General features: G+C 37.8%; 1 protein-coding gene across 3 annotated transcripts; it reads right to left on the reverse strand.

The window, feature by feature from the left end:
* Window positions 1-15,986: 15,986 nt before the first annotated feature.
* Window positions 15,987-25,946, reverse strand: LOC137749137 (ubiquitin carboxyl-terminal hydrolase 27). Of its 3 annotated transcripts, none has more exons than XM_068489258.2 (10): window positions 25,359-25,946; window positions 24,838-24,964; window positions 24,559-24,659; window positions 24,247-24,477; window positions 23,799-23,867; window positions 23,510-23,638; window positions 18,229-18,366; window positions 17,123-17,185; window positions 16,675-17,013; window positions 15,987-16,485 (listed from the first exon to the last, which is right to left on the reverse strand). In XM_068489258.2, the coding sequence occupies exons 1-10, from the start codon at window positions 25,635-25,637 to the stop codon at window positions 16,210-16,212; spliced, it is 1,752 nt and encodes a 583-aa protein (XP_068345359.2). In that variant the 5' UTR covers window positions 25,638-25,946; the 3' UTR covers window positions 15,987-16,209. The 3 variants fall into 3 exon arrangements, with proteins under 3 accessions (XP_068345359.2, XP_068345364.2, XP_068345371.2); XM_068489270.2 differs by having other exon boundaries at window positions 16,352-16,490; XM_068489263.2 differs by lacking the exon at window positions 18,229-18,366.
* Between the last annotated feature and the right edge of the window lie 704 nt (window positions 25,947-26,650).

Genomic DNA, 26,650 nt, shown 5'->3' on the forward strand with positions numbered 1-26,650 from the left:
TAACTTGCTCCTAAAGCAGCAATGTAGAGAGCAAAAGTTTACTAAATTCTTAAATTTGATTACTATCACAACTATGAGAGAAAGGTACCTCAGTGATCCAGTTGGGAGGTATAGAACAGTATAAACCTAGCTTCAATTAGAGTCTAACGAATGATCTGATCCAGTTTCGGTTGGTGAACATCGAAAGACATTCCCTATTTCGGCATGGATGTACCAAAAGACATGCAATTGCTTCTTCAGGGGCATACAGAATAGAAGGCTCTACTTTGATAGACGCCTACTGAATATGCTCATCCAGCTTCGGCTGGAACCTTCCGAACCTAAGTCTGGATTTGTCTCTTTCTTACCCATTTTACGATTTGTTTTACTACATATATCTACCAAGGGGTGGCATCACAGTCAGAAGTGTGATTTTTTCGCACCTAAGACCCAAAACTTCACTAATAAGGGATAGTATTCTCGAACCTCAAAACTAAAGAATCTACTTTCGTTTTGATGGAAGAGATCATTGGTTATGCACTTACTCTTTTCTCGACCAACGTTGTTGAGAAGTGCCATTCCCATAATCAGTATGTGAGACTAATTTTGCTCCATCTAACACATTTGAAATAGCAGAATTTTCACACGGAATGCCCATGTTGGCCAAACCCCTAATTAAATTTGGTTTCCTTTAACAATTTTCTATGTTCTTGGATTCAAGTTTGGTGTTTGTTTTATTTATGGATAACGTTTTGGATATTGTCCTCGAATATGAGTTAATTGAATCATGTTTCTTGTATACATGTGATTGAATTCAATTAACATGTGATTAGGTATAAATGTGGGAAAGTTAGTTGTTTAGATGAATGTGCTATTACACACTAATTTCATACCTCAATCACCACTCTGACTACGAATTCAGGTTTATCTAACCTGATTACGTGTCTTGGCGCCGCTCCTTATTGTATGAATGGTACTGAATTACCATTACAAATGCCTTATATCCTTCGCATTCTAGAAGAACGTTGTTGAGTATTAATGACACGCCCGACCCTGATATTCTCCAAACACCAGATTAGGCACGTGCTGGCCGACACCCGAAGGTTTCGAAGCCATATTAAGATGCATGAGAACCAATGAAAATAAATAAGACTTATAAATTTAAATATAATTAATATGCAAATGAGGAACATGTTCAAAGCATACAAATAATTTAGAACACTAAAAAGAAATAATGTAAAATTGAATGAACAAAGAGATGGGTCCTACACCGTGAGGACTCGAAGATGCCAATACGGGAGTGCCTTGATGCTGGGATTGTATGCCTCGATTTTAAGTCCTGAGGGGTGCAAAACAAAACATGAGTAGACCAATTTGATATATAAATAGTACTAATATAATTATTCAACAACGTACTAACCCCCAAAGTTTATGAAAACTTAATAACATAATACGTAATAGGTTTTCCGAAAACCCTAGCATGCCATAAAACCTTTCATAAAACATGTATCATATATAGTGTGTTTAGTAGTGGTATATATTATTAAGGCATATACATATATATAATATTTCATTCGCCCGAAGGCATATACAACACTTATTCATTCATCCGAAGGTTCTACATCATGTGCCCGTAGGTAGTATCATTCGCCTGTAGGCATTACATCTCTTGACCAAAGCCAATTTAAGTATCTTCCGACTGAAGCCACGAACCTACGCTTGGCCGAAGCCACCGACCTACGCCCGGTCGAAGCCATTATAAATATCTTCCTCCTGTAGGCCTTCATTTGCCCGTAGGCTCCTACAGTACTCACCCGAAGGCATATAAGTATCAATCGCCTGTAGGCTCCTACAACACCCACTCAAAGGCATACATAAGTATCAGTCGCCCGTAGGCAGAACATATGCATGTAGGCATGACTGTTCGAATAACCATTTAGTAAGTACATAAGTATATATCTATCTTGATCGGAGTTCAGTAGCTAAAACATCATATTGTAAAACCTATTCGTAGTACATACTCATTAATCATATATACTATGAAGAATGTAAGATCGATAAAGTGTGGTATTCCAAAATATTCTCCATAAAGCATGATATCTCATAAAGTGTAAATCTAATTTACTCATAAAAGTTTCATAAAATGTAACCATTAAATCATGCTTTTCATGTATGCATTTCTAATAGTAAAATATGCATTTGAGAAGGGGTCCACTCATAGATACTTCGCCGCCGAAGAGTCATACAAACTGACGAAGATGGAGTCGCCACAATAAATGCACCCAAGCATATAAAGGGTCCAATTAATAAACTCTATCATAACGATTCAATTTCAAAAAACAGATGTCATAAACGAATTAAGGACGTTGAAATTAGCCTAGGAGGGGTCTCAGACAAAACCCGAAAAAGTCCATGGCCAAAGTCAACGGGTTAGACCAGGTCAACGGTCGGGTGAACGGTTAGTGGGTTGGCCCGGTTCATTTGGGTCAAATGGGTGGTTGGTTCTCTCTTGGGTTTGGGCCAGTTCTACTTGGATTTTTGGGTAATGGGTTTATGGGTTTGGGTTTGCCAAAAGGGCCGATTCCATGGCCCAAAGGCCTGGGTTGGGGTTTGGGTTCAAAGGGGTTTGGTTTGGGTTACCTCAGGCTAGGTCTGGCTTGTTACACTTGTGGGTCACCGGACCCTATTAAAGAAGAAGGTCGGATTTCGACCGAAATTTCCTCGAGCTCTGACGAAGCTTAAATCTCAACTAAAAAGTCATCATATAATATACCGAAATGAAGCCCGTGAAACAAGGAATCGAACCATACCCGTGGACTAAAGATGGTTGGAAGACGCCTGTAAACCTTCAGTCTTCGCCAGAAAACTGGGGAGAGTCTCCCTGAGTTGATTTCTGCGTCAAAACACATGTATAAACCATAACCAAGCTCAGAACTCTGCCATTTTAACAAAATTAGGGGAAAAGGGAATGACCTTGAAGCTTACCTTGGTCAAAGTCGGCGGAGCTCGTTGGGAAGTCCAAACACAGTCACTGTGCTACCATAACTAGAATGTGAGAGAGAGAGAGAGAGAAAGAGAGAGAGAGAGAGAGCGAGAGATATGGAAGAAAAGATGGTGGTGATCTAGGGGTGTGGTTCAAGGGCTCGCCAGAGATGGTAGGGTGGTAAGGGTGGTGGTGTCGTCTGTGTGTGTAGTTCGAGAGGGATGAAGAGAGTGTAGATGAGGGAGAGAAATGAAGTGAGAGGGAGAGTGAGACTCACGGGAGAGAAGAGGAGAACGAGAGTAGGCTGGGGGACAACCCAAAAGCAAGTGAGCCCTCCTTGGGCACACCTAATTAGACCCAAAAACAATATTTTAAACAAATATCCCATAACCCAAATGAATTTACCAAAATACCTTTCCGTTCCGTAAAATCCGGGCTGAGTTGTTACAATTAAGGATATTTGAGAGAACAATGATCATTAATAAAACCATTGAAGAAAATAGAGTGGAATATATTTGCACCACCTCCAAAATATGAAGGCGGAGGCTATGTTTTGGGGCAAATGGGTTGCCTTCCAATTGAGATGCACCACTAGCTGGCCTGGAGCCAGGTGATTTAAGCGGTTTACTTGCTTTGGCATGACAATTTAGGACACTAAAGTCAAACAACGATGCCACGCGTTATATGAAGCATCTCATTAACCGAAATAAAAATTTTGTGTCTACAAGCACACTTTGCCAAGTCTTCTTTTTAGGGAAATTGGATTTCTATATCATCCCTACCAAAGATACTAAATGACCCTATTTCACTATTGATTCAAGGAAATAGTTGTGTACTAATCCAACTTGTGGGATTATGATTTTCCGGATGCATGCCCAAAGCCTATGGAGCATAGTCTGGTAGGACAGGCTTAGACTTATTAAAGATGTTACTTGTCTCCCAAGTAAAAGAAAACCCCAGTTAGAGTTAAATTAGGATATCTCAAGGATTAGGCAACATAATCCACATTCATGTAAATACTTATGGTTTTGTTTGATGTATCGACATACTGGTCACATGTTTGTCTGCATACATTGGTACTAACCTCCTTGCCAATTCTACCTTAAGGGCTCATTACCCTGATTATCATATAAAATTTGGAAAACAGGATAATGCTAGAGAGTTTATATCCGATATTTATTGATAAGTATTGCATGTCTTATGGGATTGAAATTGAACATCAATTTTCAATGTTCAAGCCAAAATAACATCTCAGAGGTGATCATAAAGCACAATTAAATTGATCACTCAAACTTTGGTAAACGCACCAAGTTTTCGATTTCTACCAAGAAATGTGCAATCTTGTATGCAATTATGTTGGTCCACTTGAGGCCTATTGTCATCCAACCATTTTTGGCTTACAGTTGGTTACATGGGTCCAAACCATGATGTTTCGCATTTACGCATTTTTGATGTGCACCCTATGTGCCATATTGCACTGCTCTAATGTACCAATATAGGTCCTCACATCAAGATTTGAATCTATGTCGATTTTGATTCTTCTTTAAGCTCTTTAAAGCCCTTGCAAATGATCTCTTTACCGCTTATATTTTGCAGATTGTCACTTCAGTGAGACAGTATTTCGGCTATAAGGGGGAGATATGAACGTCAATATTCTTGAAGAACGACTTGTGTAGGCGCTGCCCACTATGTCTCATCTCCATCCCTGTATCGCACAAGTATGATAAGTAGATGCAATGTATTCTAGCTTTCAAAATGTTGCTACAGATGCATTTTTTTTTTTATCTAGTTAAAGTTACAAGATCATATACCAACTGTAAACATACCTGCAAGGATATACGTACCTAACAGACGTTGAGTAACTTCCCTAAAATGTGTATCGTCCTTAAAGGATAGTTGATCACCTTTGTTTGACGGTCCAATACCTTGGCTTCTAGCCAATCATCTGTCTTCGGCTAGAAGTGCAACAGATCACTCGATTCATGGGATTCATTCCCCTAAAAGAAGAAGGATATGGCACAAATGAATCCATAGTCGACCGTTGTCTCAACCATTCAATCTCATAAGATTAATCTGGTTATCCCAAGACTTGAAGTTCTTGGTCCAATATACTAGTTTGGGTGAGATATGGAATTGGAACGAGATAATGAAAAGTGACGAATCAAACCACATTCCATTGATTAATGAAAACGTGGAATTGATTAGTCAAATTACAATCTAGGTTGAATTAAATTCCTTACCAAAGAGTGTTTGGACCTATTGTTCCTGCACTACTCAAAGTAAGTTTGTTGTATTACAAGTGGGAAAGAAAGCGTAATGAGATGAATGAAATAACATGATGTAATGGACACCTTATGGCACAAGGTTTCTCTTAAAAGCCTTGTGAACAATTGCAACATTATGAATTTGGTTAGCGTTTCTCCATAGGGATATTTATATGGAGATTTCATGTAAGTTCCCAAAGAATTACACAGACTGATTCGAATAGTTCTAGACCACATAACAACTTTTCAATTCAAATTAGGCGTTATGTTTACGGATTGAAGCAATCTAGGCAGATATGGTATACATGTTTAAGTGATTATTTGATTAGTTAGACATATAAGAATAAACTATGCCCTTGAGTGTTAACTAAGAAGTATTTCGAATTGCTAGAGTTGCAGTTAATGTCATGACATAAATCTCACCAAGACTCTAAAAGAGCTTGAGAAAACTGCCTCGCACTTGAAGACAAAATTTGAGATGGAGGATCTTAAGAAAACTTGTTTATGCCTTAATGTGAAGTTCGAGCATTATTTTGACGATCTTCTGGTCCACCAGTCGAACTACACTCCAAAGGTGTTACATTTTGCGTATACTTGTAATTATCTATTCGCTAGATGCAAATAAGTCCCTTGAAAAGGTTGAAGAACCCGAAGTTCTATATCTAAATTCAACTTTGCACTTTATTGTACTTAAGCTTTCTCGGCAATCCCCCAGTGAGTATTCCTAACTATGCATGTGTTTGACTCTGCATTCCTTTGAAATCTGATGAATGTGGACGAATGATGAATGTATGAACATTGCTGAATGCATGATTCAGTCGAATGTGTTCGCTTAGTGGTTTTTAGGGATGAATCAACACTGTATGCAACTTGCAAACATCACAAAAATTAAAAACAGGTTAGCTAAAGAATAAAGAAAAAGGAACTGAAATTGCTATTTTTTGGTTTTTCAATTTTTCAATTTTCTGATTTTTTTATTTATTTTTTGTTGTGTGATTTTGTAATTTTTATTTTTTATTTTTATAAAAGCATGAAAGCAAATAAACAAAAATAAAAAAAGAAAATGAGTTAAAAAAGTTGGGTTGCCTCCCAATTAGCACCTTAGTTAATATATATCTATATAACACTAAAGAATGAGGTTGGTAATCACATCACTTGTTTTTTTAGAGTCAAACACTCCTTAGCAGAATTGTGGGACGACAGTGGATACAGAATAAGTTGATGTTTATCAACTGTGCATTTAAATGCAGTGGGTGAATACTTCATACCAACCCTTCTATGAGAATGAATCTTTATAATCAAATAGGGTCATTTCCAGCGAGGCTTATGTCTCTGTCGAATTGACTTCAATCTTGTATTTAATACCCATAACCTCTACAAAGGCAAAATTTCTTGATGAAGAATTTGGTTGCCATTCAGCGCCTTTTTTTTTTTTTTTTTTTTTCCATGTAGATCTTAGCTTGCTTGTAAGACTTGCACCGAATTTCTTCAAGTATGATCGATTGTGCTAGTGTGTTGTCCAGTATAGCAACTAAAATTTTCTCATCAGCAACTATTTTCCATGTGTCCAAATTGTTCAGCTTGTTGAAGAGTTGACCATGTGACATACTTGATGCTGAATTTGTGTGAAATTCCCCTAACACATTAACTTTTAAGCCTTCCTGCACCTTTTATGGGAAAGGTTTGTTGGCACATAAACTTAGGTAGCCATCAATTATGGGAGGATTTCAGGATCAGCATGTGCCATTTCCTCCCTTAGGCATGAATAGTTGACAGATTGCTCCTCAATTCCTGCACCAATCTCATTTTGATCATCACAGCTTTTCCTGCAGTTAATGCTTGAAAATGAAATCCTTCATTGGTTATTTCAATGTACAACTCAGTTGATTCCAACAATTTAGAGATTTTATCTTCCACTGAAAGCTCTAATGGCACAATAGGCTGCTCAAAATACTGCTGATTATTTGCCCACATAAATAAACATGCTTTTTCAAACCTGGAGTGTAGAACTCTAAATAGGGGTCGTTCCAACGTCTTTTTGGGTTGTTTCTCACATTGATATGCTTTTGGACAAACTCTGGAAAATATTCCCCTTCGGGGCACTGCAAAATATCATGGGTCTTTAAACAGCAAAGGCACAAACTATAGGTTTAAATCCATAAAAACCTTTTTCTGCTAATGAAACCTATAAAGGTAGTCTTCCTGGTGGTAGCTCCATCATTGAACTGCTCTCAAAATTAACAGACCATAACCTACACAAATAAAAATAAAATCAACAAGTAAATAAGAAGATATATACAAAATTAATTAACTAAGAATATGATAAACATAAGTTATTTAAAACAATCCCTTGCAGCGGCACCAATTTCTTGATGGGATATTTATCACCTGCAAAAGTAGGGATAAAAACACTTACAAATACTTGCAAGAGTATAAGGTAATTGTAGTATAAACGGCTCAAAGAAGGTCGTTCAATTATTTAAAACAATTTATGTAAAACTAAATCTTAATTAATTATTTAAAACAAAGTTTGAGAAAAGGTTGATTTTGTGACTTAAAATATTATAAACGGATTTAAAATAAAAACAATTAAATAAATTGAAAAAGTAAGGAAAACAAAATAAAACAGTTTTTGAAAATCAATTTGTAAATGCACTAGGGTTCCATCTTCACCTTAACAATCCTATATAGCTTTCCCATTTACTTATGAATTACCCATGCATGTTTTGAAGGTTAAGTTTTCCTAAAGTATGCTCTACTTGGACCTCTAACCTAGAACGTATATCAAACATGCAGCCCATCCCGACTTCCAATCGAATGTGAATATGAAAGACTCACTAAGCTTTATGAAAAACCCTTTGAAAAACCATTCAACCCTTAGGACATGGTGTTCGCCCTAAGTGAACTACAATTATTAACCACAAGAACCCATTGCCAATTTTAGGGAACCTTCTATAATGACCAGTCCCCAATTATTACGATTTTTATAATTCTTAAATGTGAATCTACGAAAATGCCCTTCAAGGTAAAGTGTTGACTTTTGTTGACTGCTGTGTCGTGTCGTGTCATGTAAGGTTCAATTTCTTGGCGTATCCTTGTAGTACTCGTCTCTACGACCCGACCCGCGAAAACTGTGAAACCCGATGGGTTTCGATGGTTTTTCGGCCAATTTTCGACGATTTACGCCGAGTTATCACCTGGGAACTCCTCACTAGCCTTCCCTCTTCAATTTTCCACACAAATTAGACAAGATTTGGTCTTTGTTTCGTGAGAATGGCACTAGCGGCACCATGGTGTTCTTGGTGGTAATTCGCCAATTTTTGAAGAAAAGTCCTTCAAACTGTACCACCATTAGACTCTCCTTGAACCCAGAAACAATGCCCAATCATTGGTTGGAGCGTCAGAGTCGATTTTAGGACGAATCAAGAATCACCCTTTATAAGGTTTCCAACGGGTTTTAGTGGAATTGGGGCTTTTCCCAACCAAATTGGCCTTAGTCACAGGTATGAAAGTTGCTCCACTCATTGAGATCTTTATTCTTGTAAAATTTGGTAATTTTTAGAAATAGTTGCATTTTCTGGCAAGTCGGAGTGGCTAAACTTGCGGTGGCCCGTGGGGCAAGACGTCCCTTGACGTTCCTAGGTTAAATTTGAATACTCTAATTCTATTGGTGAAGTCCGATTGAAGAATTTCTGTCATTTGAATGTAGTTCCATGAAAGTCTGCCGCTTGATTATTATAGCAATCGACAATGCGACCGTTGGATCGTCACCAAACTTTGATACGTTATAATACGTAATATTTGAGGATATTAGAAACTTAAGGATTAGGAATCCGACATACAGATCTTCCCAATTAGGACATATAAGTTATATGTTCTATTGATAAGAATTCTAAGACATGATTTGATAATTGTTCTAGGTGCCGGTCGTTCGTGATGCCTTAATGTTGTGCTAGGGAGTTGGAGAGCGGACTCCAAGTGAGTAGGCTTTTGGTTTTCTATATATATATGTATGTATACTTTAAGTTTTTCCCATAAATTGTTTTAAATGAAATGTGATTGAAATGCCATGTCATACTTGCGTTATATTTTAGTATATGCATTAGTATAGCTTTGCATAATGTTGCATGATGCTGTGGAGCCCAGGTAAGTACATTATGATTTTAGTGGTTTTCTATATATATATATATATATATATATATATGTATGTATACTTTAAGTTTTTCCCAGAAATTGTTTTAAATGAAATGTGATTGAAATGCCATGTCATACTTGCGTTATATTTTAGTATATGCATTAGTATAGCTTTGCATAATGTTGCATGATGCTGTGGAGCCCAGGTAAGTACATTATGATGTTAGTGGTTGTGATGTATATGGTTATGCCTGGATGCATTTGGTACCCATTATCCTGCACCCCAGTGTTAGTGCTCCGTCCGAGGTCAAGGCCAACCTTCACATGATTGTTCACCTTCCGCACCGTATGCTCACCTTGGATCCAAGGCATGTGCCAGCCTATCGTACAGACCACATTAGGTGGTTTCGACTCGTAGGTGACTTGCGATACTTCGCACAGCCTTCACGTGATCGTAGCACTTGAGCGTATTTATTTACACCTAGCCTGTAGTACAGACCACATTAGGTGGTTCTGATGTGCAGGTTGAGCCGTACAGGTCATGTTAGGTGACTCTGGTTGGCATATCATTTTACATTGATTTATTTTACTTGGCTTACCTATTTCATTGCTAAGATACTTGACATGGCATATACTTGGTTTTCACTACTCTCGAGCATGATTTCTATATACGTATGTATTATTATTTTCTGGGAAATTATATGGGTTTTACGGCGAGGGATTATAATGTTTTCAAAAGGTTTTTATTAAAAACTTTATTTTCAGGCCCACCCACCCTTGTTTTTGCGCCCCTCCAAGTTTTAGCTGTCGAATGTTCGTATCGACGAGGATTTGTGGCGAATCTCAGCATAGGTGGCTACCTCTGAGGGTATGATCCTTACCCACACTACTGTACTTTACTTATGCTCTAACGTTGCGTGTGAAACGGGTTCGTTCCCGCTCGCAGTGTATTCTGGTCCTTAGGCACTTTTTGTTTTAAATTTATTCACATTGTCCACATCATTATACTTTATGGCTTTGTCACCTTCTAGGTGTCGGCCAGCACAGCTCGATTCGGAGTCCTAGTGGACATTCCGGGTTGGGGTGTGTCACATTCTGACCAAAATTACATCAAATTATTTTTCTAAATATCCTAATGATGGCCAATCATCAAGACAATTGGATAGTTTCAAACACGGTGACTAATAATTCAAAACATGCATGTATAATATCATAAGTAAATTGAAAAGAAACTACATATTTTTGCTAAGGCCCATACTCTAACAAAAAGAATTAGTTACGCAAATTCATTATTAAAAAACAAAGTATTATTAAGAAGAAAAAGATTGAAAACACCTGGTGAAATAAACTTGAATCTTTATAAGCTCTCTAAGCCGAGTTCTCCAAATGGATGCATCTGTAAACTAATGGCCAAATATCCTTATTTATTACAAGACAAAATCCTACCTAGAAAAGGTCTTAGAATAAAACTAGGAAACATAATAAAATAATAAACTAGCAAAAAAAAGGTTTCCTATTTAATTTCAAATTCAGACTTCTCCTAAAAACATACTTTTGACCAACCAAATCAACTCTGATTTGGTCCCAAAATGTCTCTTTTGTTAGCTTAAGACGCCCCCAAAAAATCCTCAGAAGGAACATTCCTCAAAACATGCCATCGTGACCTCCAAAATACCCAAAAATGTCAATCTAGGAAAGCTGCGCGCTGGGCCTTCTTTTTTCGCCACGGTCAAAGGGTTAGGTAGAAAAATCCGAAATTTTGACACAATCATCTTGAAAGAATCACAAACATTCTCCAAATCTAATCACTCCAAAATTTGTCCATTTGATTACTTCATGCTCAAGAGGAAGTTGCATGTCCTACATTGAAAATACATAACAAAGTATCAAAAATTCTACCACAATAACCAATAAATTATAATTAAGAATCGGGTAAAATATTTTATATAATATCGACTCATTAAAATGCTAAAGGGACTCTCGCAAAAGTTGGACACTTTGTGTGTGACATCCCGTCCCGGAAATATCGGAAACGTGCATATGAAATGACCCTTTTACCCCTAGCTTGTTTTCGTATTATTGTTTTGGTTGTTTTGTGTGGTGTTGGCAAGCTTAGGGCCACACACACACACACTGTCTCACTCTCACTATCTCTCTCTCTCTCTTTCTCTGTGAGTTCCCCGAGCCCCATTCCCTTTCTTCCTCTTTGAAAACGTACGGACAAACCCCAAAACCCCTCAAACCTTAACAGATCGAAGAAACCAAGTGCACCATCAAGTTCGTGAAGCTGAGAGGAGTCCAGTGGTACCAATTTCAGGTAAAGACTTTGACGTTTTCACGTCGATTTTACAAGCTCCGTTTTAGTCACTATTCATGCAAGATTAATCTAGTTAGTTTTTGAACTTTTGAAGCTTGTAGTTGTGTTGGTGAGGTCCCAAGGAGCCTCGGAGTGCTTCGTTGGACAAAATTGGACGGCGGGATCGTCCTGTTCTAAGTTGGCCGGTTTTGGAGAATTTGCACGGGTATAATCTAGTGAGTTTTAGGCCTTAAATTGTGTATGGTTGTGTTCTACTAGTTTAGGGCTTTATTTTGGTGCAAGAAACGTGAAGAATGGTGGAAAAATGAGCGAGAAAACCCAAGTTGCAGGTTTTCCCAGTTTCCGGCGCCGACGACGTCGCCGGCGATTGAATGAAGAAGGTGACGGAATATTCCGTCAATTCTGACGGAATATTCCTGACGCCGTTAACGGAACCTGTTAGTTTTAACGGAATATTCCGTCAGTTTAACGGAATATTCCTGACGGCGTCTGTTGACACCGTCAGTGTGCGTGGCACGTGGCCGCGCGTGGGGGGCGCGTAGGTCCGTGCCTATTTCGGCGCGTGGGGGCGCGTGAGGGGTCCAAAAATTATTTTAAAAATATGGTTGTGATCCTGAGGTTGTGTAGAGCACGTTGGTATATTCATTTGTCCATTTTGAGCAATGTATGAGAAGTTATTACGAGAAATGGGTTATGTGCTTTAAAGTTAACGTTTTTATAGCTATTTCGCCTATAGGTGACACGTACCCCGAGGACGAGCGTGCACACGCGAGACAGGGGGGCTACGACCCTTCTACATACCAGTGAGTGGGCTTTTGTTTTCCGTATATACCTATATACATTTATATTCCCAGAAATTGAGTAAAAAGGGTTATTTGCCTTATGCCATGCATGTTATTATTATCGTTTATGCATCATTGCACGCATTAGTAGTGGCATACATATATATGCATATTGGGTGCTGTGGATGCACAGGTAAGTGCCAGGTAAGTGGTATTCATGTTTACTTTCAGCAGTAGTTTGAGAGACTTAGAGAGCTCATAACATGCACCCCCGGTGTTAGTGCTCCCGCCCAGAGTAGGGCACAGTCCTTCACGTGATGTTCACCTCCCGCACCACACGCTCAGCTTGGATCCAAGTTAGGTGCTTAGGCCTGTCGTACAGACCACATTAGGTGGTTCCGACTCGTAGGTGACCCGCGATTATTCGCACAGCCTTCACGTGATCGTAGCACTAGAGCGTCTATATATGTTACACCCAGGCCTGTCATACAGACCACTTTAGGTGGTTCCGACTCGTGGGCAGGTTCAGACATTGAGATTGAGATTTGAGCTCTAGATGCAGCCGTACAGGTCACGTTAGGTGACTCCGGCTGCCAGATTATATGATATAGAGATGTTATACCTGAGCACTTGCATATCGTTATGAGATTTTGGCATGGCATATTATCGAGCATGATTGGCATATCTGTTCATACGTATATATGTTTATTTTCTGGGAAGTATACATGTTTTACGGCGAGGGGATAGAAAGTATTTCTATAAATGGTTTTCAAAAGATTTGTTTTTGCCCACTCACGCTTTTGTTTTGCGCCCCTCCAGGTTCTAGTTGCTTAGCCGTTGCAGTGGTTTCCCCTGAGGGCTTTCCGGCGTTTCTGACAGACACTCCCCATTGTAGGGTCGCCTTCGGGCGTACTACTGTTGTCTTTTTCGTTTGGGCTGCTATAGACCTGCTCTGAAATTGTATCTCACTTACTAGCACTTGTTTTAGTACCTTGTATGCTAGTTTTTAATTACTCGTACTTTTATATTACTACTTTATTAGCTTCCGCACGTGCACATGGCTACGTCACCTTTGTGTGACGGTCAGCACGCTCCGATCTCGGTCGGGGTGTGTCATTGTGGACTCTCTACCACCTCACAGTTTAATGTTGATTCCCGTGTCAACACTATAACACATTGTGCCATAAGCATAAGGCAGAGAGTCTATGGAGAGCCCCTCTTTTGAGAGTCCCCTTAGCATTTGTCTTTTGAGCATCTTTGGTGGACGACATGCAAAATGCATTAAAATTGACATTCTACAATTTTTGTTGATCGGAAAGCTTTACAATAGATAAGATTTAAAATACCCGATTATGGCAAAAAATAAATAAAAATAAAAATTTACGTTTACATTTACATTTTTGTTTTACATCTTTTGGAGGTAGGTTTCGTCAATCAGATAGATCAAAATAAATAGTTTTTCCATTGAAATAGAGCTCATATTTGCATCTCTTGAAAATGTAAAATGTGATATAAATATGATTTTGATATCACAAATTCACTGCTAGAGAAAATTTCATTTGCGTCGCTATTTTACGACATTTGATGCGGTAGCAAATCATGCGGCAGAGGACTGCTGTCGTCCCAAAAATTAAGATAGAGAACTATTGTCGTTGCAAAAATTGAAATGCTATCGCAATATGGGCTAGATTTTGAGACGGCATACATAGTGGTGCACTTATAACTTAGAAAATTTTCGAGATTTCCAAAGTCATGACTCATGTTTTCCAACACACAAAAGAAAAAACAAAAATACACTCAAAGTGCTTCACTCAATCGCTTTGTTCAGTCTTCACTACTTGTCCTCTCTTCAATCATCTTCACAACAAAAAAAGGGATATGCACTCTGTCACTCTATCGCTCCACCCCTCTCTGTTACAACTCGCCCCTATCTCTATTGTATTTTATTCTCTCACAATGTGAAATTTAAAAAATATCCCTGGAAGGCTAACTGTAAATCTTACGTAAACACTTGAGCTCATTTAACATTTTGTCTCCCTCCTTAATATATTCTTGTTGTACTCTTCAATACAAACCCGTGAGCGCAAGTGGAATAGAGTTTGTAGTTAAAAACGAAGATTTATAGAATTTTAACGTCAAGGAAGTTTAGTAATTTTATCACTTATTGGATACTTCCATTGTTGTTTTATTTCGTTGTTTTGCGTGCCATTGGGATCCATTTCCTCTCTTTTTCTTGCAGCTTACTTTGACATACTCACTCCCTCCGACACTCTCAGAGCATTTCTAGTGTAGGAAGGTCCCTGGGTAATAGGCAACTCAATCCACTTAAATGAACAGTAACTCCCTACAGTAAACAGTAACTGACCAAATGCATCTTCACCTCTAAAATATTAAAATATTAGCATTTTTTATTTTATAAAATAATAAAAGATAACATTATTTTAAATTTCGGGTAACAATATAAAGTATTCAAAAATATTAAAATTTAGTGTAACGTGGATGAACATGGTTATGTATATATAGAAAAAAGTTATAATTTTTTTTTTTAATTAGTTTTTTTTTATAATTTTTTTTATAATTTCTATAATATTTTAATAATTTAAATCGTGGCTGACGTTATTATGACGTTAACCTTACACCACATAGGCAGGGCTTTGGGTTAGGTGATTATTGCTTGGCTTCTCCATCGGGCTCATCTTGGGTCCAATTACTCGAGTGGGCTGGAGTGTTTTGGGGAGGGGGGGGATAATGATTGGGTTGCCTATCCTCAAGGTAATAAGCAACAGTGGAGTTGCTCTCACTTAGCTTAATACTCCCACTCTATCTTCTCAACTACATTGACTCTCTCTCTCTCTCTCTCTCTCCCCTACATACCATAAAACCAAGACCACACACCACGACCATCTTCATCCTCTCCTCACCTCGAGTCCGATATAGTGTTATTTTCACAGCAAGAAACTCATCTTTTCTAGCGAATGTAAGTCTTGAAAGTACTTTGGAAACTATACGAGTTTTACAGAGAGAAGTTACTATGTTACAAAAGGCAAATGATTTAATAAATCCTTATTTTTTTTCCACTCACACTTTCTATTTTGCGTCCCTCCAGGACTTAGTAGTTGGATTCTGTGGTGAGCAAGACCTTTGGCTAATTCTGGGACCCACTTCTGACAATGTAGGAAATTTATTTCTTGTTAGATATGTAATATCCATCCTACCCAAGATGAGAATATTCTTACTTATACTGCAATTTTATCTGTGCTCTAACACCACATGCATTTATAATAAGAGTTCTTCCCACGTTGTGCATTCTTATTCCTAGATTAAATTAGTTTTAGACAGAATTTTAATTTCCTCGTACTTTTTACACAACAATCGCATATTATAGCTTTGTCACCTTCCAGTTGTTGACCAACATGCCTCATCCAAAACCAATCAAATAGCTTTCAAGTTTCTATAAATACTATTGCTGAGGAAGACAACATAAAATGCACACAATGCCATTTTTAAGTCCAAACAGACTCGTGTCGTCCAATTCAAAGGTCTTAGAAGTTCTTTTGTTTAAAAAATAGAAAGAAAAATAATAAAATCAGATAAGAATATAGTTCTACAAGCAACCCCAAACCTTCACAAAAATACAGCTTTTTATCAATTCTATTGATACTTTTTCTTTTTCTTTTTTGTTTAATTTCCAAGGTAATGTACATTTTCAACAATTCCTTTCGTGACAAATTCAAAACTAGGGTTCATTCTTCAGTCTTCATATTTTTCGTAGAAAAGAAAGCTGGCTTCTGCAGCGAGAACATCTTCCATTGAAACAGCACACACTTGTGAATCTGAAATAGAAAACCAGCACAATGCAGCAGCGTCAAACTCAGATTCATCACTAGGTTCTTTGTCACATAAATCAGCTCTCACGCTTCTGTATACGGTGTAGTGCCCACTTCCAGCTCTTCCAAAGTGCTCCACAACGGCAACAACACGGTACAGGCTAGTATTTGAAGGAACCACTTCGCAACTCTCAGTCAACTGCACTAGGTACGCGCACGTTAATAATCAACCTAAAAGCTAATTATTCATCAAACACCATAAAAAATACTTTAAAAATGAAAAACAAATACAAGTTTTAAGATGCAAAAATTGTTCTTTTATGAGGAAAAGCAAAGGCCAAACAATTCTCAAATCAACTGATATACAATAGCAGCAAATTTCAACTACCTGATCTTCTGAGTGCAAGTTCATGTCTGCATGCATGGATTTTGAAATCCCTGCAGCCTGGGAAAAGCTGGATTCTCCCAAAAAATCTTGTGCATTTGCAGTGAATCGAGATACATCTGAAGCTAATTCTTCTGGGTAGATACTTCCTCTCGTTGATCCATAGATATGATTCCGCTTTATCTGATCATGCTGCATACTGGATTGATTGCGGAAAGTTCCCAGGTTTCTACATTGTCGCTGAACTTGCCCTCTTTTCATGTTTTCTTCCCAACTCTTTATTCTGACCTCAGTTGTCCTGAATTGCAACAGATCCAAAACCAACGGAAAAGAAATATGGCCCTGCAATCATCAATACAAAACCCCACGCCATGACAAATATTTTAAACCATTTTATCCTGGAAATATGTTCTCATGGACTGAACAAAGAACAACAAGAAATTTCAAATACCTGAAGTTTTACTAGTTCCCCAAATATATTGACCGAAACACGTTTTAGATGAATGCATAGAATCTGCAAGACACAATCAGATCAATAGAAATTTGTAGAGATTTAAGCATACACCTACTTCTCAGGAAAATCAAGATGTCAGAAAACGTTTAATAAAATGCAGAAAGTGAGAAACAACTAGAGCGAAATACCCAAAATATGAGCGAAAAGTACAAGAAACCAGTAGATTATTTGCAAACAGATTTAGTGATGTTAGTCATAAAAAGGAAAGAAGACAACCAGAGATATAAATGAACAGGGCTTGTTGAACAATTTTTAGCCTTCTTCTGATTTGTACTTCACATAACCAACCATCAGTTCAATTCCCAGTTGGGGCTTAACTTTTCCAAAACAACCAAATCCACTCTAGAAATTGTATCTTTTGTCTAACTATTTTCAGTAGATATTTAAATATATGGCAAATGATATCAAACAATAATAACTATAAATCACTTCTCCAGTTTTTCTCTTATGCTGGGTCACCAAGTAAATTGAGATTTCCTTGTTTTTCTATTATCGTTTTCCAAGTGAATACAATAAAGATAAACAATATAACAGAATAATGGATCCTGTTACAAGAACTGAAGAACCAAATAAACCAGTTAATCCACTTTGGGTTTATGCAAATTTGACAGTTAATTTTGCAGAGGCTTCCCCAAAACTAACCTTTCTTGGTTAGGTTAGAAAATTTTTCCAAATACAACATGAAAATTGCCTTGACCATAATTTGTTAGTTACGTTGGGGGCTTTCTTTCGCATTATGGACATACCTACATCTCTTGTTCATACAACATTTTCCTTTGTTTTCTTATAACCATAATAAGCAGGCTCCAAGAGCTTTTGAGATGCCTATTGCCACATATTCCCTTATTCATTCTTAGATGATGCCAAAGCAGCTGAGGTACATGGGCTTCCACATGATAATCAAATAAACCCAACTGTTCAAGAGCAATATCGTGTCATGCCAAATAGTTCCAAAATCCCATTTATCTTTCTTCCTGTCGGTCTAGTTGACACCTGGAAGTACCTCAGGTTTTATGTAATAACAGAAGAAAAAAGGAACAAACCTTTGGGCAACGAGCAATACTTATTTGCTTTAGAGTATATGAAAATCTATTTGACCACGGTAGCTTATGCAGATGAAAATGGCTTCGACAGTCACAGGAATCTTGCTCAGGGCACCTCTTAATCTTTTCAATCTCTTCCTGAAAAACAATCAAATTAAAGGAGCAAACGGTATTATGTTTACAGAAGTCAATAGCTCTTCTTGAAAGGAATAAGAACCTCGAGGGCCACATAAGGAGAAATGCGACAATTTTTATTTGACTTAAATGTCAAAATGGTCCATGTGTTCTAGTCATTGGGTCATTGGGTCAATTTAGTCCCCATGTTTTTTATTTGGCTTAAATGTCAAAATGGTCCATGTGTTCTAGTCATTGGGTCAATTTAGTCCCTGTGTTTTTAATTTGGCAAATTTGCTCCTTGTGTTTATCTCTATCAGCTAATTGAGGACATTCCATCCAATCTATTTTAAAAATTCATAAATTAGCGAAGTGTTATTGGCACTCCAAAAATCTCATTCTACACTCCTCACAAGTATATTTTTCTTTCCTGATATAGAAAGTTTGGAGTGTAGAATGAGATTTTTGGAGTGCTAATAACAATTCCCATAAATTAATATAAACTTATTTATAAAACTATCTATTTGATTCAAAATATTTAAAAATGAAATAAAATTAAAAATTAAAAGAAAAATTACTTAAGTCTCAACTCCCCGACCTCCTTCCTAACGTTCTCTCATTCCCCAATTTTCTCGCACCCTCTTCTCTTTTCTATGTCACAACCTTAACAATTTTTCAGATTGGAAGTTTTATCTCTTATATATCTTATTTCACATTGATTAGCAATTTTCTGCAAATTTAAATTTAAATAAAGAGAAAGGGTAATATATGGCTCTCAACGGTCAGTTTCTCAATTACATAGTCAAAGACGAGGTGATCAGGGTTAATTTTCTTCGGACTACCATGATGGAATTCGCGTGGTGACAGGTGGGGTCAAGGTGGATGTAGAGACTCGTTGGTTGAGTTGCCTACGTGTGTGGCTAGGGTTGGGGTTTGGATCAAGGACAAGGCGGATGGCGTGGGTTTGTTTAATTTTTTTTTTTTTTTTTTTCATTGGCAGGGTGGGTTTGTTAAAATATTTTTCTATAATAGGGTGTGATAATTTTATGATTTTTTAACAGAGATTGAATGGAATGTTCTTAATTGGCTAACAGAGAAACATAAGGACTAAATTGGTTAAATTGGAACACAAGGACTAAATTGACCAAATGGCTATAACACAGGGATCATTTTGACATTTAATGTTCGCGTGAGTCAACCCTATTAATTAGGAGATTGTTTGTGATCAGGAATACAATTGTGTTTCCTAGTTTAGTTAGTAGTCCCCTAATATTCCTTGTATCACAAGATGTGTTTATATAATGCCTCCTGGGAGAAGAATACTTAACGATTAAGCCCTATGTCTTATAGTTTTATCTTGGCATCAGAACGAGTTTCAACTTGTCTCTTCCCCTAAACCCTAAATTCTGCGGACTTGAGGATTCCATTGTTGGCTGCCGTCTGCAACCAGCAACCAGAATTCAATTTTAAAAGGTTTCAAAGCAAGAAACCTCACTTTATCCCAATCCAAAAGAGAGGGAAAAAAAAAAAAAAAACAACCACCACCAATTCAAAGGTTTCGAAGCAAGAAACCTTACCGGCAATCCAAGTACTAAACCTAGAATATCAAAACTGAAACCAACAACTTGCTGCTTTAATGACAGACAGCCTAGTCATGTTCTCCCTCGTGGGGTTGATGCCCGCCTCATAAGCGTCTGACAGAAGCTCTGTTGGCACCGCATGGAGGAAAATCAGGAAGTGGGCTGTGCTTGACTGACATCCCACCCATTGCGCCACAAAGAGGAAACTCGGAAAATGGGCTACTGAGTTTTGAAGCCCAGAACAATTCAAATCCACCAGCAGGTGCTGGCGTTAGCAACATTGATGGAACCGGCCTGCTTGGCCCACTAGCAGGGGCAACCCAGTAAAACAACTTTGACCTAAATAATCTGGACCGTCAGTTTTCCTTTTTAAATTTGATTGCTTCAAGAAAGCAATTTGACGACCCAGGTAACACAGGCAAGTCTTAATTGCATCTGATGATCATGATACAGGTTGGATTATTGATTTTGGGGCCACTGATCATATGATTTACGATCATACTCTTTTTAACTCAATGACACCACCACGAGACAATATTATTACTGCCAATGGAGGTGTTGCCCTGGGTACAGGGGTGGGTTCAATAGCACTCACTGCTACCCTCTCTTTACATAATTGTTTACTTGTTCCCATACTTTCTAGCCACTTATTATTTGTGGGGCAAGTAACTGAGCAATTAGACTGTATAGTGCAAATGTTTCCATCTTTCTGTCTACTTCAAGATATTCGGACTTAGGCGATCATTGGACGTGGTACTAAGAGGAGGGGGTTGTACTATGTCAACGATGTTACACAAGGTTGGGGTTCACCAAGTTCGAAGTCGTGATAGTGGAAAGGAGAAAGACTGTTGAATTGTGGCACCGTCGCCTAGGTCATGCCTCCTTTGGTTACTTGCGGAAATTACTTCCGTCATTATTTAATAATATTTCAAATTCTTCTCTAAAGTGTAATGTGTGCACATTAGCTAAAAGTCAAGCTTCGTATCCTCCGAGTTTTAATAGAAGAACAGTTCCTTTTGAGTTGGTTTACTCTGATGTATGGGGGCCATGTCCAGTTACTACTCAGCATGATGTGCGTTGGTTTATAACATTTGTTGATGACTGCACTAGAATGACTTGGTTATATCTCATGAAACATAAGAGCGATTTAAGTGAAACTATCCAAAAGTTTTATCATCTGGTCCACACACAATAATCGGCTTCCTGTTAAAGTACTTAGATCTGATAATGGTGGTGAATACATTAATCAGGACCTTTCTTAGTTTTTTGAAGACAAGGGAATTCTCCATGAGACTACTTGTCCTCAGACCCCACAACAAAATGGAGTAGCCGAACGGAAAAATTGAAACATACTTGAGATTACTCGTTCCCTTCTCATTGGCGCTTGCACGCCCAAGCTATACTAGGCTGATGGGGTGACCTACGCCATACTCTCAGGGGGAGACAACCGTAGGTGGCTGGTTCGATATCCTTACTGGTTTAAGTGCTGACTACCCAAATAACAGGTCAAGTGAGCAAACGCATCTGGAGGATAGGTACAAGGCAAGGGTAGTAGCCAAAGGGTACACACAGACCCTTGGTATCGACTATCAGGAAACGTTTGCTCCGGCTGCAAAAATGAATACCATTAAAGTTTTATTATCTCTTGCGGCTAATCTTATTGGCCTTTGAGACAGTTTGATGTGAAAAATGCATTCCTACACGGGGATTTAGAGGAGGAGGTCCACCTAGATTTTCCACCAGGGTAGGGCATTGAAAACTCTAGTGGGAAAGTGTGCAGATTTTGAAAGGCATTCACTCGGGCTATGAAAAAGTATAGATACCGATAAGGGAACTCAAATCATACTTTATTCATTAGACGCAAGGATGGTACAATTACTTTGATCATTACATATGTGGATGATATGATCGTCACATGTGATGATACGAACGAAATTGAACGGCTACAGGGATATTTGGCCTCCGAGTTCGAGATGAAAGATTTAGGAGGACTAAAGTACTTTCTGGGTATTGAGGTTGTTAGGTCTCAAGAAGGGGTCTACTTGTCACAACGTAAGTACATGTTGGACTTGTTATCCGAGACGGTTATGTTGGCATGTAAACCGGTGGACACTCCAATGTGCAAAATCATCATCTTGCAATCTATCAAGATCAAGTTCCAACAAATAAAGAGAGGTATCAAAGGTTAGTGTGAAGATTAATTTACTTGTCACTTACTAGACCATATATTGCTTACGCAGTAAGTGTATTTATGCATGCACCAAGTGAAGATCACATGGCGGCTGTAATGAGGATTTTGAGCTATTTAAAGGGAGCTCCACGAAAAGGCCTAATGTACAGAAAGCATAGGCATATGGAGGTGACATGATATACTGATGCAAATTGGGATGGGAACATCACATATAGGCGGTCTACATCGGGTTACTTTACATTCGTGGCTGGTAATCTAGTGACCTAGAGAAGTAAGAAACAGAATGTGGTGGCTAGATCGTTAGCCGAAGCTGAATATAGGGGGTTGGCACATGGTATTTGTGAACTTCTATGGCTTCAAATACTTCTTACTAAGATAGGTTTTAAGCCAAAGGGGTTTATGCTATTGTACTGTTATAATAAAGCGGCTCGGGAAATAGCTAACAATCCGGTGCAGGATGATCGGACCAAACATGTTGAGGTGGATGGATACTTCATAAAGGAGAAGCTTGATGTTAGGCTTGTTGACATTCCATTTGTGAAAACAGAAGAATAGCTGGCAGATATTCTAACACATGCAGTATCTCTTGGGAGATTTTGGGACTCACTCGACAAGTTGGGCTTAGGAGATATCTATGCACCAACTTGAGGGGGAGTGTTGGCGTGAGGCAACCCTATTAATTAGGAGATTGTTTGTGATCAGGAATACAATTGTGTTTCCTAGTTTAGTTAGTAGTCCTTTAATATTCCTTGTATCACAAGATGTGTTTTATATATAATGCCTCCTATAGGAGGAAGAACACATAACGATTAAACCCTATGTCTTATAGCTCTATCTTTTAAACCTTTTTATTTTTTCGAATTGACTATCAAAGTCCCTAAAAGAGCATCTGGTGACACATCCAAGCACAAGTGATTTAGTTTTAGTTTCCCGGTGATGCAAAGCATTTATGGAATTTAATAAACAGTCAATGAGTGTTTTTATTTTTCCATATAGTAATAAGTTTTTGCATTATAAAAGATTATTAATGCATAGCCAAAATTCGTAAGTTTTTTTAAGGAGTATGAGTTAATAATCATGTATTCAATAAATGGGACACAACGCTTTGTCTGCAGTAGCAAACCTGGTTCAATATAATTGGAGGTGATGTCAGTTTCTAAAGTACCCGATCAGCTTCCCTTTGTTTTTCTTTCAGGAATCTAGGATTTGGCATCATCATTTCTTCACTTAATGTGAAAGAGAACTGTCTTTCTTTTCCTAGTCGCATCAGACAAGAAAATAGAAGGAGAAACAGGAAGATGAAGGAGTAACAGGAACCCTATTCTGCTGCAGTCGTCATATGCAAAATAAGGCTGTCAAGTTACATATTTTCATAATATGGGAATAAAGGATTTACCTCATTTACTCCTAGAGAAAATAAATACTTGACTGCCGCAATGTGCCAACAATGGTTACAGTGGTAATTCTCAACTTGCTCAGCAGCAGTGAACTGCTCCAGGCAATCCTCTAAGGTGCATCCAACCATCTAACATTGTACAAAAACAGAATTGATTAAGAATAAAAAGGAAAGGTAAAAGCGGAGACGTTTTAGTTTAGAAGAAAGCAATCATAACAGCAGAAGTCAAGTGATAGGCTCAACATACATAATATCAAAGAGTGAAAACTTCAGTACACACTACACATACAATTGTGCCACCGCCATCAAGGACTGGTGAAAGAGGCAAGCTGTGAAAAGATTCGAAATTCAATGATATCTGCAAAATAAAGAGTCAGACTCTGAAATATCCACAATTGAATGATACCGTTAAAATAAAAAGAGGAAAACCTGACTGAAGACTCTAGAACAATGGCCAGTGAAGATAGGATATTGTCAACAAGTAACTTTATTTATTAAAATTCAACATCTAAAACACAAAATTGCAGCCTACTAGGACAGCCAAGACCGAAGGATGTAGAATTTCAGAAGAATTTAAGGAAATTTAGGCATGTGAAATTGATTTTGGAAACAGAAACAGTAGCACACCAACTAATCGTAAGAGTTGCAAATACACAAAAGGTGCAGATAAGCATACACGAGATCAAGTATAACTCAAATTAGTGCATGATTGTGTTCCTTCAGAAATTCATGTGAACCTGTGATGAGCAACTTTGGCACGTGAGGATGCTACCGAGAATTCCATCAAATGGCCCAAGGTAGTATTGCTGCCACCTTGCCTGCTTACTCTGATTCTCCATACTCTTAGGAGTAATAATCCTACAATTAGATGCACAGAGTTCTGCCAAAGAACATTGATTTGGAAGATAGCAATCTGAAAATTCTTCTCTTAAAGAGGACAGAAGATGAAGAAATGCTTCTGCTGCATCCTATGTGTACATAATATTACATATTAGATATTCAACTTTGATTACTCAAGTTGTTATGGTATTTAGAAGGCAGAGTAGCACCTGCTGGCTTGTTAGATCGAAATTCTGAATGTAATCTGCCATTGCAAGCATCACTTTCCGTGGACTTAATACAACTCTTCCTCCACCAACTACGCGCAGGTCTACAGAAATATTATAAATTAGTTTGGAATACCTAATAGAAAAGCCAGAAAGTTATATATTCTAAAGACATGATGACATATGATGTCTTATCGAACCAAGTTTTATATTTAAAAAGCATTCCAGTATACAGTTTAACTCCTACAAACGGCAAGCGATTCCAAAAGGCTTAATACTAACCTTCTAACAAAGTAGCCAAAGCTATCGCAAGAGGAAAGCCATCAACGCGATTGCCAGCTGCTGAGAACTCATATTCCTCTAAAACCTTCTGGAGAAAGGGTTGAAAGCATGAACAGCTAGCAAGAGCCTGAAGATTAAAACATCCAACAACAAATCACATAAAATCATTCTAATTCATGAAACACTTAACGTAATTGATTTCTAAACAGAACATACATAGAATGTAATCGACTTCCATCTTCAAACACTTATAGGTGAACAAACGCGACCATGCGCACACACACAAACAAGCACACATATAATGTTCTCCTAGTATTTCCAAACATGATTTAACCTGATAGTGTAAGCGAATGTGCATCTCGTTCTACCCCGATCAATGGTCTTAATCAAGAACATATGATATAATGGATTTCAATTTCTAATCAATATATAAGTCAAGCAATCAAACAAGAGTATAAGTACAAAAACTAAATTAAAAAAAAAATTGAAAAAAAAAAAAAAAAGGAAACAAGTGGGAATACCTGTAAAATAACATTGAGAAAACAATTATTTCCAAGATTTTGGAGGCCCGGTACCAAAGGCAGCTGCTCGGGAGAAGAAGTCTCAGTGTGTGGCAGCCACTCCAAGTGTAAGGTGTTTAGGATGCCGAATTTCGAGCCTCTGAGAGCAAGAACAAAGCCGCCAGCAACACCCAGAAGAGCAGCCACAGATGAAATCGAGCTTGAACCAGATAAAGTCATAAACCCTTGTTGGAATTGCCCAATCAAACACTTCAAATTTACCTCCCTTTCAAACTTCATCCTATTTCTATCTTACCCAATAACCCAATACGCAATACCCAATACCCACACAGATAGACAGATTCCAGAGACTACTAGGAAGGATCAATGGGATTTCAAAACCGTCAAAACCCTGCAACAATAACAATTGAAGGAACACCGGAAACACTCTGTTCTTTATGCAAATCTGAAATAAATAAACTTTAATAGGGCAGTCTGAAAACTGGGCAAACGTCCATAACGTTTTTATAGCTCTGCACTTTTTATGCAGTCTCACCCAACTCCTACATATGAGGTGAGCTTCAGGATGTAGTGAGCTTAGGTTGATGTTAAATAGGGAGTTTGGAAAAAAATTCCTGTTTTTTAGCGGCCTAATTAAACATTAACCCACCCTTATTGCATTCAGAATTCATGTTTACTTGACATAACTGGAATTAATTTTATTTTTGACTTTGCTGCTTTACTAAAATATGGGTAATAAAATTATTTTACTTCTATACTTCCCTCTGTATTTGCTTATACATGAAAAAAAAAAATAATAAAAAAGTGTAAGTTTTCTCCCAAAACTCGTAATCAAATATGTAAAAGTCAGGAATTAAATCAACGAGGGGATCTAGTTGATCTAATTCCATTTTCTCACGTCTCAAACTTCTAAGCTCTCCAGTGTCATTCTTTTCCATTTCTATTAAGTAAACATGCTCCTAGTTGTAGTTTCTATTGCTCATCAACAATAACAACTCGAGCCCGTTTCAAGTGCTTATTGGGCACATCTTTATTTTTAACAAAAATCACCTAAATCGGAAAGCATATGATCATTGAATTAAACAGTTATCTTCTCCTATAATTTATTATTTATTTATTTTCAGTTTCAGGAAACGTTTTCAAGGGTGTTTTGGTCATTTTACATTTCAATTTCTTGTTTGGAGGTGAACAAATAGATAGATGTTAATTCCACGAGCACATAGGTGTAAATAGTGCCTAATTCAGAGTTAGAATGAAGAAGTTAGAAGTGTTTAAGTTGGAGGGCATTTTTC

The sequence above is a fragment of the Pyrus communis genome, chromosome 15 (genome assembly GCF_041283825.1).
Source record: "Pyrus communis isolate YQ-2024b chromosome 15, ASM4128382v1, whole genome shotgun sequence".
In the NCBI taxonomy this organism is placed as follows: domain Eukaryota; kingdom Viridiplantae; phylum Streptophyta; class Magnoliopsida; order Rosales; family Rosaceae; genus Pyrus; species Pyrus communis.

Excerpts from the sequence above, each read along its gene's own strand:
- LOC137749137 (XM_068489258.2), bottom strand. The coding sequence starts at position 25,637 with ATGAAGTTTGAAAGGGAGGTAAATTTGAAGTGTTTGATTGGGCAATTC. Across the intron at positions 23,868-24,246 it reads GCCAAAGTTGCTCATCACAG|ATATCATTGAATTTCGAATC; the intron begins GTTCACATGAAT and ends TTTATTTTGCAG. Across the intron at positions 16,486-16,674 it reads ACTTGCACTCAGAAGATCAG|TTGACTGAGAGTTGCGAAGT; the intron begins GTAGTTGAAATT and ends TACCTAGTGCAG.